The sequence below is a fragment of the Lissotriton vulgaris genome, chromosome 12 (genome assembly GCF_964263255.1).
Source record: "Lissotriton vulgaris chromosome 12, aLisVul1.2, whole genome shotgun sequence".
NCBI classification, from domain to species: Eukaryota; Metazoa; Chordata; class Amphibia; order Caudata; family Salamandridae; genus Lissotriton; species Lissotriton vulgaris.
This window is the reverse complement of record NC_141700.1, coordinates 410,573,025-410,585,235: the sequence shown is the minus strand read 5'-3', so window position 1 is coordinate 410,585,235 and position 12,211 is coordinate 410,573,025. Positions and strand designations below refer to the sequence as shown.

At 43.1% G+C, this 12,211-nt stretch overlaps 1 protein-coding gene across 1 annotated transcript in view; it reads right to left on the bottom strand.

Moving 5' to 3' along the window:
- The window catches only part of RBL2 (RB transcriptional corepressor like 2), a 1,013,578-nt gene that overhangs the window by 763,230 nt on the left and 238,137 nt on the right, over window positions 1-12,211 (bottom strand). Inside the window, exon 5 of the mRNA XM_086945179.1 lies at window positions 1,068-1,196. Coding sequence (XP_086801305.1) covers window positions 1,068-1,196 — 129 coding nt within the window. The remainder of the gene's footprint in view (window positions 1-1,067; window positions 1,197-12,211) is intronic.

The following is a 12,211-nucleotide window of genomic DNA, read 5'->3' as shown; positions in this document are numbered from 1 at the left end:
CGAGCGAGGGCGGCGTCTAAGTACTACGACGACGTCATCCCTGCGATCACGAGGCCGACGACGGACGCAGAGCCGCAGACGATGCCTACTGCCGCGCAGGGGTACTGCTGACGAAAACTTTCTGGATCCAGTCTGATGCCTGGGGATATTCTAAGGTAAGGAATCTAACACTAACGTGTTTCTTTCAGATGTGCCTCCAGCAACTTTATTTGGGCTCCTTGAGCATCTTTAGCTTCAGTCTCTGGTAGGATCCGCAATTCTAGGAGTCCTGGTGTTCTCCCAAACACCACATACAAACGGAATGTGGATCTGTAACCAACTTTTGCAGATTACAGACCCACAAGGCTTAAAGCCCGACTACATTGGAAAAAGGCACACTGTTCCTTCAGACAAAAACTGTCGAAATGGGTCCAAAAAACAGCCTGAGAAACCGCATTTCTGGATCAGTGTTGCAGCAGGGAAAAGAAGAAACTGATGTCCGTGCAGTGGAGGAGATTAATAGGACTCCACTGACATCACAACCGGAGTCGACGCCATCACAGAGTCGTTAGGCACCGTCCCCTGGCACACAGACGGACTGCTGAAAAATTTCTAGATCCAATCTGAAGCCTAGGGAGAATTCAAAAGCTAAGGAATCTGTGGCTAGATACCTATCAAATTATTGGTGCTTCATATTTTCAGAAAGTTAATCATCTCAAAACTTCTGGGAAATTGTTATTCAGTCTGTATAACCATTGTGTAACTATTTACGTCATCGAGTGCTACGGCAGATTTAATAGGAGAAGTTCAGTGCTGGCATGAGCCCTAATGCTTTGGGAGGTTTTGATGCTGCTGGCCTAACCAAACAGTTCTTTAAGTTCACCTTCTACTTGTTTTTGTTTCTTACGCACATTAATGCATATTGTCAGACTCTTAACAGTTTTATCATTTTGTCAGTGGTTGGAAGAACATGCCCTGGTTCTTTCTTGTCTTCTTGAGAACAAAAACTTTGCCTATTCAAAAAAACAATAAAATAAATTTAAAAAAACAGATGCATTTGATGCAAGCATTAATACACTGCACCGTACCTTTGAAATTTGAATTTAGAAGGTCTTTGCGATTTGGGCACTGAAGCACGTTCCCATAAACCAGGTCCAGAGCACAGAGCAAAAGATGATAGGAATTGACCAGGTCATCACTGATCTTGGGAAAGTTACCTGCATGGTTTTAAGAACAATAGACATGTTAATACAAAGACAAAACCATCAGCACCTTATCTGAAGAATGACATTTCTAGTGCTCCAAAACATAGAGGATTAAACATCTTTAATCAGTGACTGGGAAGATTTACAATTTAAAGAAGAGTCTAGAAATACTTGTAATGACGATAGGCCAAAAGCAGGGATGATGCTGTATGGATTAGTTCAAATTTTGTGCAAAACGCAGGGCTAGTTACTATCACAATGATGCAACAGAGTGGTACCAATTTCTACTATTCACCCGACACTGTTCAGTCCATAATGGCGTACAAAGTCACGTAATCAGCTGCAGCCAAATGTAACCAAGCACTGTCAATGTCATGAGCGCTAGCTTTAATGGACTAACACATGTAAACACAGGTATACACAAATATGCAGACTGCTTCTGTGCAATCTGTAATCTGACCTTGAGCCTGATTCCACTGTGTCGCTAGACACTCCTGTGGTGGACGCATTTGTAGCCTGGCATGTGGTATTCCCCCGACCGGTGTTATGTGGTCTGGGGGGAGTTCTATGAAGTCACTGCTTTGGGGTTGAGGTGTTGCGGTTGTTATTATTTCCGCGGCCTCTACCCTTGTTGTTGTTACCTCTGTAACTGCCTCTTGAATTACCTCTGGGTGATGTTGGTGTGAAAGAGGTGGATTGCTGATTTGTTCCTGTATTTTTTGAGCCCCCTCTATAGGTGGATCGACGAAAGGAACCTCTTTGTGTTGGCTGTTGCAATGCTCCCATTGACTTAGCCGTTTCTGTATCTTTTTTCATTTTTTCTAAGGTCTCATCTGTGTTTGAACCAAACAGTGTCTTTTGATCAAATGGTTTGTTCAGTAGGGCCGTTTGTACTTCCTGTTTGAATCCTGAGATTCTAAGCCATGCATGTCTCCTTAACATGACACTGGTATTGATAGATCTTACTGCAGTGTCTGCTGCGTCTAGGGCGCACTTAATGGAAGTATTGGTTATTATTTTACCTTCCTGTATTAACTGATCTGCCTTTTTCTGATGTTCTTTGGGGAGATGTGTGATGAGTTTTTCTAATTCATCGTAATGTGCCCTGTCATAACGTGCGAGTAGTGCCTGTGTATTGGCTATACGCCAGCTATTTGCCGCCTGTGATGCTACTCTTTTTTCCTGATGCATCTATTAATTTTGACTCTATCAGGTGGAGGAGCCTCTCCTGTAGATAATGAGTTTGCTCTTTTACGAGCGTTTGAGACCACCAGCGAGTCTAGAGGTACATGTCCTTTAATAAATATTGGATCCTTTGGAGCCGCCTTATATTTTTTATCAATTCTTGGGTTTAACACCCTAGCCCTCACTGGGTCTTGGAATATTTCTTCTGTGTGACTGAGAAGACCCTTCAACATAGGAAGAGTACCTGATGTTCTTTGTGCATTAGGTAGCGTTTCTAGCAGGAAATCCTCTATTTGAGGTTCTGTATGTATATCTACTTTATGATATTTTGCTGCCCTATTAATGAGCTGCACAAACCCTGTGTTATCATCAGGTGGTGAAGGCTTTGAGGGATATAGCTCTGGGTCGTTGTCCTCATCTGACCCTACGTCATAATTTTCCCATGGGTCATCCTCATCTGGGATGGTTTCGTCATCCCTTTGAGGTTCTCCCTCCCCTAGATCACTGTCTACATCAGACTGAGGTGTAGATGGTCTTGGTGTGGAAGGTGTAGGAATATTTGGCCTAGTGTGAGGAACAGGAGAAGAGGGTGTGACTTTAGGTCGAGGAGAAGCAGGAGGAGTTATATTTGTCCCCATTGTTCTCTTTTTTGAAGGAAGAGACTTATCTTCTGTCTGTTCATTCTTCCTCTTCTTCGTGACTACTTTGCCAGTTTGCGGATCGATAAACAAGATCTTTTGTTTGGGATCTGTCTGTTGCTCCTGAATCGGTACCGAAGTTCCTGGTTCCGAAAGGTGCTTATGTTTTCGATCGTCAGGGTTTGGTGTTTTCGGCACCGAATGTCTACTCGATTCCGACTTCCTGGGTATCGAGTGAATCTTGGACGACGAATCATATTTATGTTTCGACATGGAATGTTTCGATACCGAGCTTTCCCTTGTATGTAGCCTCGGTGCCGAAGTCGATGTCGCCCTTTTCTCGGATCCGACATGGTGGGAGTCCGAGTGTTTCGGTTTCAGTTTCGGTTTCGTTGCCGGGCCCGAGGGCGGGGCGTCGGAAACTTTTTTCTGCGGTTTGACCGGGCCCAAAGGCGGGGTCGTTACCGCACGGGGTCGGTTTTTTGTTAAGGGGACGTCGTCACTCACGGTTTGTTGCTCTATGAGTTCTTCAACCTCCGACTGGTCCCCTTCCGACCCCGACTGGTCCTCTTCTTCCTCAATTTGCTCGTCTCCGAACAGCTCCGGGATCGCCTCCGACTGCATTCTGGAAACCTCGTGTCTTCGAGCTCGACGATTTCTAATCGTTAGCTTGGAGGAGAATGCTGCGCAGGCTTCGCAGTCCCTGGATTCGTGTTCAGGCGATAGACAGAGGTTGCACACCTCGTGTAGGTCCTTGTGTGGAAACTTAGCACCACACGTTGGACATTTTTTGAATGGAGTCCTTTCCATGGACTCCGGGCTTGACTGCGTCGAGAAAGGCCTCCTGTTCGTCGACGTAGATCCAAGTTTTTTCTCTTCGATTTTGAATTTGCAACGCGTCGGAATGGAAGTGAAACGCGTTCGATAACAATACCGTCGAATTGGAAAGGGAATACGCGCCAATAAATCACTTTTTTCTGAAGTTGATCTGGAGCGTCTCGATCCTCATCCGAACCCGATGGCGGAAAAAAACAATCTAAGGATGGAGCTGATGCCCATGCGCACTACCAACCAAGGGAGGAGTCACCAAGATACAAAAGACTCTCCAAGACAAAAACAAAGTGCAATCATCCGAGCCCAACACCAGATGGCGATCTATTCATAATGTACCATCTGCAGCCCATATGCCTCGAACATATAATGCTGGAGGAAGGGTGCAGAGAGCCGGGCAGAGGGGGACATCTTGCCTGGCAGAGTTGCCATCGTTCCAGACGTGTGGTGTAGACCTAGTCAGGGGCAGTGAGCCAGAGAGAGAAGAAGGCAGTGTCCCGGAAAGAGTGATCGGTGTGCCAGGCATAGAGGCAGCGAGCCAGGGCGGGGGCGGTGGAGCTGGAGAGAGCAGGGGGAGAGATGATATGTTAGTTTCTAGGTAATGGTGTAAACATTCTGCTGCCGGCTTGGACTCTATTGATGTTCTAGAGTCCTAGGTCCGTGCCGTGTGGTTCTGGGGGCAGTTGGAGGCTGGATTCTAGTTCTATTGGATGTCCGTTGATGTTGCTGCTTTTATTGGAATAAAACCTATATTTCCATTCTACATTCGTACGAGTCTTCTTAACAAGATTGGTGACGATCGTGGATTGCAGCATCACCGGTATTTCAGAACCTGTGCGTGCGTACTCCTCAATTTACTCCTGTTTGGTATCCACCTTTCCAATGCCGATACATTGTGAAGGCGTATTTTGGAGTCTCATTGGACATCCGTTTTTTCTGGATTTCATACGTTTTTCAGGCGCTATACTTAGGATTTTCAAGGTTTTCATTTAAAAAAAAAAGCTCACCGTAACTGCCTGGATCTACAAGACGTCATCTGCATTCTAAAAGCTCAGAGTGATTCCTTTCTCCGAGCTTCCTGGAGCTGCAAGATGTCATCTGCACTTAAGAATGCTGTTTGGACTCGCCTCTGCGGCTGCTGTATTCCAGCGCATCATGCACAATATGTTTGGTGAAAAATGTAGTGTGTTTCCAAGATGACATACTTGTGTTCGGTGACGACAAGTCTGTTCATGATAAAACTTTAGAGATGGTTCTTAGTAAACTTTCTGTCAATGGGCTTACTGTTAAACACTCCAAGTGTACATTCTGTGTCAATTCTGTTATGTACCTTGGACATGTGCTTTGTGAAGAAGGTATCAAACCCAAAACTGACCTCATTGAAGCCATCCAACTTGCACCTTCACCAAGTTCAAAAGATGATGTTAGGTCATTTTTGGGTTAAACCAAATTTTATTCAAAGTTTATCCGCAATTTTTCTTGCAGAGTATTTAATATCAGACAGTTGTTGAAAAACAAGAGCAAATTTGTATTGGATGTTGAGTGTGAAAGAGAATTTGTTGATGTGAAGTCAGTCATTGGAAAAGCCGCTGCTCTTAACAGTTTTGACCCCCAGCATCCTTTCATTATTACTACGGATGCTAGCTCAAGAGGTTTAGGTGCCGTATTGACTCAGAAAAGTGTAAGAGGAGTGAAGTCGTAATTGCTCATGCTTCTAGGGCCTTATCTCCCACTGAAATGAAATACTCTACAATCGAAAGGGAAACCCTAGCTGTTGTATGGGCCTTGGAGCATTTTAGAGGTTTTGTTTGGGGAAAGGAATGTGAAATCAGATCTGATCATAAACCTTTGATACGTTTGCTCACCACTGATGGTATGATTAGGGCTTCAGCTAGAATTGCTCGTTTGTCCATGAGATTACAGGATTTCATTTACAAGATTGTGTATGTTCCTGGCCGAGATCATATTACAGCTGATTTTCTGTCTAGACTTCCTCTTCCTCTTAAAGAAAGCATTCAGGATTCGTGGGATGAATTCCATATTGCTCTTGTACATGACGATGGTTTGTTACCTATCAAATGTGAAGATTGGAAGGTTGAGTTTTCTAAGGACAAAGTGTTACAAGCTGTTCAAAAATATATAATTGAAGGATGGCCCAATAAGAAAAATCTTTTGCCTGATCTGAGAAGTTTTTGGGAGGTGAGAAGTGAATTGTCTTTCTCTGATGACATCGTTTGGAGAGCTGAAAAAGGTATTCCTTCCTCAGGTATGAGAGACTTTGTGGTGAAACATGGTCATGAGTCTCACAATGGCATTTTCAGGACTAAACAGTCAGTTAAAAGACTATTCTGGTGGCCCGGTTTGGATATTTATGTTGAGCGTATTGTCAGGGACTGTTTTCATTGTGCTAATTCTCACAAATCCTTGAAACCTTTGAAACCTAATTTGAAAGGTCATGTTGTCCATAATGGTCCTTGGGAATCGGGTCCTATTGGTCCTCTGAACAAGTACATTATTGCTGCCATTGATCTATTCTCAAAGTGGCCTGTTATAAAAGTTGTAGAGAGGGTCAATACTGACAGTGTGTTACTCTTCCTGGATGACTTGACGGGAAGGAGACCAGGAAGCGCAGGTGTGGAAGAGGGCGGGCCGGCCGTGTGAATCTTTACACGCTGATAAGAATGCAGAACTGGAACCAGCAGTGACGCAGAAGACTCCGGTGGAAGCGCGTGGGAATGTTGGACGAATGCAATGGCGCAGATAAACTGTGTAATGCACGAGCAGAGAAAGCGAAGCAGACAAAAGACTGAGGCTTGAGGTGATTGATGCAAGGGGAGACGAGGAGCAAGGGCTGGGAACACGTCCTGCACAGAGAGTAACAGCAGACCTGGGAGACCGTGACGGATGCAGCACAGAATGACAGCTTCAAAAGGGAGAGCGAGAACACACTGACGCACAAAGTTCTTCTGAGAATATCCATAGTAAAACCAAGGGCATCACTTCCTGATACACCCCAAACTGCACCCGAGTCTAACAAGTCAACGCAAAATAAAAACACGCTAGTGATAAGCGCGCGTATCAATAAAAAAAACCACACTAGGTGATGCGCGCGCAGCAGCATGAAAAAGTTAAAGTGATCTCGCTGGAAGGGAGGCAGATGGCGGCTGTGCACGCTCGAATGAAGGCAAGCGCTAGCCCACCAGACAGCACTTTGAAAATTCGATACTAAATGTTTCGGAGCAGCGCATGCGCTGGCTCAGCAAGACCTAAAAAGGCAAGTATGTGGCATCATCGTTTTCACAGCAATAGTTATTTTTTAACTATGCATTAGGATTCCTTCAAAAATTCACTTCCAAAGCAGATCAATTCACTGTCAAGCTATTGTTATGTACTTGTAATGCACATTTTCTAACCTTCAAAGGATTCGAATCAGCTACTAATTTAAACAAAAGGATAGTGTTGTGATTTATGAAAGCAACTAAACCACTACTAGGCCTAACACCAAAAGTTAAATGGCCTTCATATCCTGTAGATATCTTGAATGAAAAAAAAAAAAAAGCACACTGCACCGGATACGTAATTGAAGGTTTAATTACGTTGCAGTCATAATAACGACCAACCCTGGCAAGGTCCAGCTAGCAACTGCCAGTTCAATATTCCAAACACATCTAACATTCTACATACTAAATTACAACCCAGCAGAGTTGCTAGGCTACAAGTTTCCTATCTAACATCTAGATCAGGGGTCTCCAACCAGTAGCTCGGGAGCTACTGGTAGCTCACCAGCACCCTCAAAGTAGCTCTCAGAGGTGAAGCAAACCAAGCCAATCTGGGAGATTCTCTTTATTTTGCAAAAGGCAACACTGCTCATTCAACTACCCTTAAGAGTTACAGACAGCTAAACCAATAGCAGGGCCATTTGATAACACTCAAACACACACTTTGGAGGCCTACCAATCAATTAATCAGAGATTTACAGAGCGCACTACTCACCTGTGAGGGTATCAAGGCGCTGGTTGAATGTGTGTCGGGGGGTTTGGGCACCTCATGTCATTTGAAAAGCCAGATCTTGAGGCTCTTCCTGAATGCTTTCAGTGTAGTGCTTCATCTGATGCGGAGGGGTAGTTTGTTCCAGGTCTTGGCCATGATGTAGGAGAAGGGTATGCCTCCTGTACTGGTTCTGTGGATGCAGGGAAACTCGGCCAAGACCTGGTCAGCTGAGCGGAGGTTTCTTTTGGGGGTGTAAAAGAGCATTAATTTGTTGAGGTATTGGGGTCCGGTGTTGTGGAGACCTTTATAGGTGTGTGTGAGCAGCTTGAAAATCACTCTTTTTTCAACGGGGAGGCAATGGAGGTCTCGTAAATGCTGGGTAATGTGGTCTTGTCATGGGATGCTGAGCATGAGTCTAGCTGCGGCCTTCTGCACAGTCTAAAGTTTGTAGAGTAGAGATTTGTTGATTCTGGCATAGAGGGTGTTCCCATAGTCCAGCCTGCTGATGATGGGTGCATAGGTGACAGTCTTCCTGGATTCGGGGGGTGGGTCCATTTGAAGGTCTTGCTGAGTAAGCGGAGGGTGTTGAAGCATGTGGAAGATGCAGTATTGGCCTATGGGTCTGCCACATGAACCATCTTTATCCACTTTAAATCTACCTAAGAAAGAGATTGACCATATTATCCACCCGGCTCCATCAGTCGCATGGGTATGTGACATCAAAGAATAGTAGCAACAGTAACCAGGGATGACCCACCAAAGGGTGTGACTTCAAGAACTAAAGTGAAAATATGTTAGTTGGGAGCATGATCAACCAAAGAGCCGAAGAGAACAGTGTATAAATCCAGAGCGGGGAAAATTAAAAACATCACATTCATTTTTGTGTGGGTGTGTGACATTGTGTCCTTCCTAAATAAACATTGTGGATTCCTTAAAACTCCTCCTAGCATCAAGGACTGCCAAATATGTATGCTGGTCTCCATCATAAGAGTATTATCTCTAATGCAATTGTGCCCATTCATGTATAATTGTGCCATAGCTATAATATTTTCATCCTTGACTATGTTGGGCACATAAGTAGAGTAATTACATACTTGCTGCCATCACTGACATATTAAGAGCATGACTGATCTGCTTTTAGCCATTCCTGACAGAGTGGCAGCATCTTCTCCCATAATAATGGCCATAACTGATATATGTTGGGCATCCAGCTGTGGCACAGTGGTAACCCTGGTTTAATGGTGGGCATTATTAGCATAACAGGGGCATTCTTAGTGTTATGGTGAAGAACCATGGCCTATGATTCCAATACCTGGGTATTTGAAGCATAATGTGTCCATGCGAGGCATTTTTACGTGGCGGTACACAATGAAAAGTAAAAGCTGATGTTTAGGGACTGTATATTCTCTAACAATGAAAACTGATTTGATTTGTAAAAGAATAAATTATGCTTTTTTTAAAAGGTTTTTCTTCTGGAAAATGGAGTTTGATTGCTCAAAGCTGAAAGGGATTTTGATAGAAAACTATGTGAATTTTCAAAAACTAATATGCGAATGAAGACATAATATTGCAATTCTAAAACACATTTAAAGTTGTTAGCTGAATGATAATACAATTTGAGGTGGAGAGACTTACTGCTGTGGTACTACCCTTTGTGGCACACAGCATGTGATGATTTGCATTTTACTTCATTACAAGCATTTAATATTGATAAACGTTTTCCCAGCATTCTGCTGATAACTTCACCTGACATTTTTTGGGGGTTACTACTGATAACTGTGCTTACGGTGGTCATAGTGTAATGTTAATACATATAATCTGCATTTTACAGTGATAAAATATGCTAGTAGCTCAGCAGGACTTTTCTTCATCAGAATTAGCTCTTACTACAGAAAAGGTTGGAGACCCCTGATCTAGATAATGCACTCATGTGCAACAATGCACGATTTTTAAAATACGGGATATTTTAGAAAGATGCAACATTTTTCTTCAATGTAATATCTTTGAGAGTGTTGTACTGTGGTTCTCCTGAAGAAAAACTCGCCTTTAGCCAGATAAGGCCGATACTGCAATATCTGTTACTAGAGCAACTGCAAACAAACTTCTTTGAGATGCAAAAGAATCCAAGAAAAAAACAGGTTGGCAATATACTGAACCAATCCTAAACCAATTAGGCTGATTATGTAGATTAAGAAGACAAATGGCAAGAATACTCCATAATAGTGTGATAAGTTCAAACGAATTCCAGGAGCGTTTCCAGACATCATATTAAGTAGCATCCAACAATGAAGTAGGAAATTAATAACAAGAAAAGGGAACGATTTAAAAGGTGCGAGGTGACATATCAGTATTGTATACAAACTAGGAGGAGCAATACTGGATGACCAACTCACATGCCTCCCACTAACTCCCACCACGATCTTCTATTAATTGGCAAGCGTTTGCAGCATGAATCCAATATACATTCTGCCATAAATCAGTGCCACGAAACATCAAACAAAGCAGCAAAGCTTTCCACAGGAAAGCGCCACCACAACTTTCTCCTTACATTGAGAAACTGTACACCACACGCCCAACCTCCAAACAAATAACAGAAGTTACCCTCATCTCCACAAAGAAACAGAACTCCTATCTCAACAGAGCAGAGGATGGAAACATAATTTAACCTGTAATGGAGACAAAGCCAGAGAACTAATAAGGTTGTTGGGGAATTCTGCCCCTTAAAGTACTGCTGCTCAATCCGTATTTTACGACATTCTCCACAAGATTCACAACAATTGTTAGTATCCAAGTTCTGCTGGAGTGCACAAAAGTCCTATCCGAGGGTGCAAATGGCAGGTCATAAGTCACAGAATTAGGATTTACAATTGCTTGCGACCGTAAGAAGTACTTCCTGTGGTGAAAAATATGCAATTATGGAAGATTTTCTGGAGTTGTATGTTTACAGGTGGGGTGTGGAAAATTAATTGTCTTAAAGGAAGGGTAAAGGGTGGCCCATTGGGAAGGTTCTGAACAAACACTAAGTCGAAGACTTTGTGAATACTGATATGGTTTTTCATAAAAAGTACACATGTATGATAGGACAAACTCTCTAATACCCTCTTTTATATTCTGAGGATGTTCGCAGAAAAAGACTGGCTTTCAGGTGAAGAAGAAAAAAAAGCTTCGCTCTCCAGCAGTATAGCGATCTGAATTTTGCCAACTCTCAATTCCATTAAGTACTTTCTTTGAAGGTCTTAACAAATATACACATATACAAATAAATATACATAACACTGTTGTTGCCTTAATTTTGCATATTTCAATTACTGAGTTAAATAAGTATTGGGGTAGAAAATGTAATACACTTTTAAATTAACATTTTTTTTTCTCACTTAAAATCGTTTTCCTCCAACATATACCTACTTTCTCCAACCCACTGCAATTTATCAGTTTAAGAAAACTGGTTTATGGTGGTACTTTGGGCATTTATTTTCTGAAGCAGTTACATCAAAACCTTTAAGATCTACCTTAAATGTGTAAATATTTTGGGGGAATGCACTTAAAAAACGTAGCATAGACTTTAGTTAGACCTGTGTCTTTGTGCACCTCCGGCGCCCCTTGGATTGCCCAAACGTGACATTTAAGGGAATTTAAGCACAAATTATTAATTTACAGTGACTTTTAGCAAGTTTTTAAACTTCTCTGAAATAGAGTAATTGAAGCACGTTACTTCTATTTAGAGTCATAAGTCTGATATCACATTTGCATCCGGGCCATGTGAATTCTGATATGTGCTGCCCCTGATACAGGTGTACAAACGAAAGCAAGGGATCCTACCACAAAAACTTCGGAAACAAAGTACACCGGTTCTGTTCCACACCTGGAACATTCAATTTCTAAACTTTGGCAAGTAGCTGTTAGCCCAAAGACAATAGTGCAAGTAATATTCTCAGTTTTCAACACAAACACACATATGACAAGCAGCTGCTCATTAACAATGCATGCACACAAATTAAAACGAAAACACACACGTCGCCGCACAGAGCACGGCTTTTCACCGCACTTACTGTGTGCTAAATGAGCGAGAAGCAGAGTAAGTTCTTCATTCCCCTGTAGGACAGGCTGAGTGTGATTCACACACAGGGCTGCGTTCCCGCCAGCACTCGAGAAAGGAAATAACGCGCAAAGGCCTCCAGGCTCGGGGCACGTCTCCCGGGCAAGCCTCGACTTGTCATCTGTGTGCGGTTGCTATGATAAGAGACATAAACCACCACTGACTACAGGAGGGGAGTAAACAACTTACTAATAGAGGGAAGCCCGGACCCTAAAGCTCTCCGCAGCACTGCCCCTGCACCCCACGCAGGTACAATGTGCCTCCAAACGCAGGGCACTCTTAAGCCA